Source organism: Monoraphidium neglectum (assembly GCF_000611645.1).
Source record: "Monoraphidium neglectum strain SAG 48.87 unplaced genomic scaffold scaffold02518, whole genome shotgun sequence".
In the NCBI taxonomy this organism is placed as follows: domain Eukaryota; kingdom Viridiplantae; phylum Chlorophyta; class Chlorophyceae; order Sphaeropleales; family Selenastraceae; genus Monoraphidium; species Monoraphidium neglectum.
In genome coordinates this window covers 969-2,438 of record NW_014011110.1, presented here as the reverse complement: position 1 = coordinate 2,438, position 1,470 = coordinate 969, and the positions used below count along the sequence as shown (strand labels likewise).

General features: G+C 69.0%; 1 protein-coding gene across 1 annotated transcript in view; it reads left to right on the top strand.

The window, feature by feature from the left end:
* MNEG_10928 (cysteinyl-tRNA synthetase) overlaps nt 1-1,470 on the top strand; it is a gene marked incomplete at both ends in the record, with an annotated part of 6,944 nt that overhangs the window by 4,909 nt on the left and 565 nt on the right. Inside the window, 3 exons of the mRNA XM_014040599.1 lie at nt 27-160; nt 380-546; nt 1,082-1,169. Of these exons, the coding sequence (XP_013896053.1) occupies nt 27-160; nt 380-546; nt 1,082-1,169 (389 nt within the window). The remainder of the gene's footprint in view (nt 1-26; nt 161-379; nt 547-1,081; nt 1,170-1,470) is intronic.

Here is a 1,470-nt window from a genome sequence, read left to right as displayed (position 1 = left end):
CCCCCCCCCTTCCCCTCAACCTGCAGGCCGCCGCGGGCTGCTGCGACAAGCCACACCTCCACGAGGGCACCGACTTTGTGCGGCTCTGGATGCACAACGGCTTCGTCAACGTAGACAGCGAGAAGATGTCCAAGAGCCTCGGGAACTTCTTCACCATCAGGTGGGCGGGGGCGGCGGGCCTGGGGACGACGCGTGATCTGGTGATCTGGCGTGATCTGGAACTGCCGATCTGTTCATCGAGCCGCCAGACAGGGAGCGCGCGGGCGGCGCTGGGGGCCGTCTGGCTCCCACGATTTGCCGACTCCGCTCCCCACCACTCCCCGGGACCCCCCAACAACGAGCCGCTGCCACCCGTTTCCCCCCCAAAAAAACGTCACAGGGAGGTTTTGAAGTCGTACCACCCCCTGGCGCTGCGCTGGTTCCTGGTGGCGACGCACTACCGGGCGCCGGTCAACTACACGCAGCGCGCGCTGGAGGAGGCGTCTGACCGCGCCTACTACGTTTTCCAGACGCTCGCAGACGCGGCCGCGGCGCTCGAGGCGGCGGGTGCGGGGCGCGGGGGGGGGGCGTCCGGGCGCTGGGTGTGCGTGCCTCGGTGTGTGTGTGTGTGTGTGTGTGTGTGTGTGTGTGTGTGTATGTGTGTGTTCGCGCGCGCGCGTGTGTGTGTGTTGGCGTGTTTGTTGGCGTGTGTGTTGGCGTGTGTGTGACGAGGGCTTGAGGGGCTGCCATGAGAAAGTGAAAGGGCCCTGGTTTGCCTTGGTGCTGGTTGACCGGCACGCAGCGGCCGCCACTTCCTCGAGATCCGGCAGCCGACGCCCGCCGCCCCCGCGCTCCCTAGGGCGGCCTCAAGCCCGCCTGAGCGACAGGTACGCGGGGGCCGCCGGCCCCCCGCGCCGGCCGGGCCGCGCGGCCGCGGAGGAGCCCTCCATACGGCTGCTCCCTCGACGCAAGGCCAGCCTTGCGCCGGCCGCGTGCCGCCCTCAATCCCCCCGGCCCTATATACTATGAAATCCCCCATTGCTTACAATCGGGGAAAATGGTACTGATTCTGCACCTTGTGCGCTCTGCGGACGCTCTGCAGGCGACGCGGGCGCCGCGGCGGCCGCGCAAGCAGAGGCGGATGCGCGTGAGGGGCGCGGCGAGGGCGCGGCGCTCGCGCAGGCCGTCAGGTGCGCGCACGCGCGCGCACATACGCGTGCGCAGGGGCCGGGTTGTCCTTTGTGGCTGTGATAGGTTAGGGTTCAGGGGCCTCGGGATGGCGGCCCGCCGCCCAGCGGCGGAGGGGCCGAAAGGGGGCCTCGCTCTGAAGTCGCACCCCCGAGCCATCCTGCCCTACCCCTCGCCGCCGCCTCGCGCACCTCCCACCCACCGACTGGCCGCGTGAGCTCGCGCGACCACGCACACACACACACACACACACACACACACACACACACACACACACACACACACACACACACACACACACAC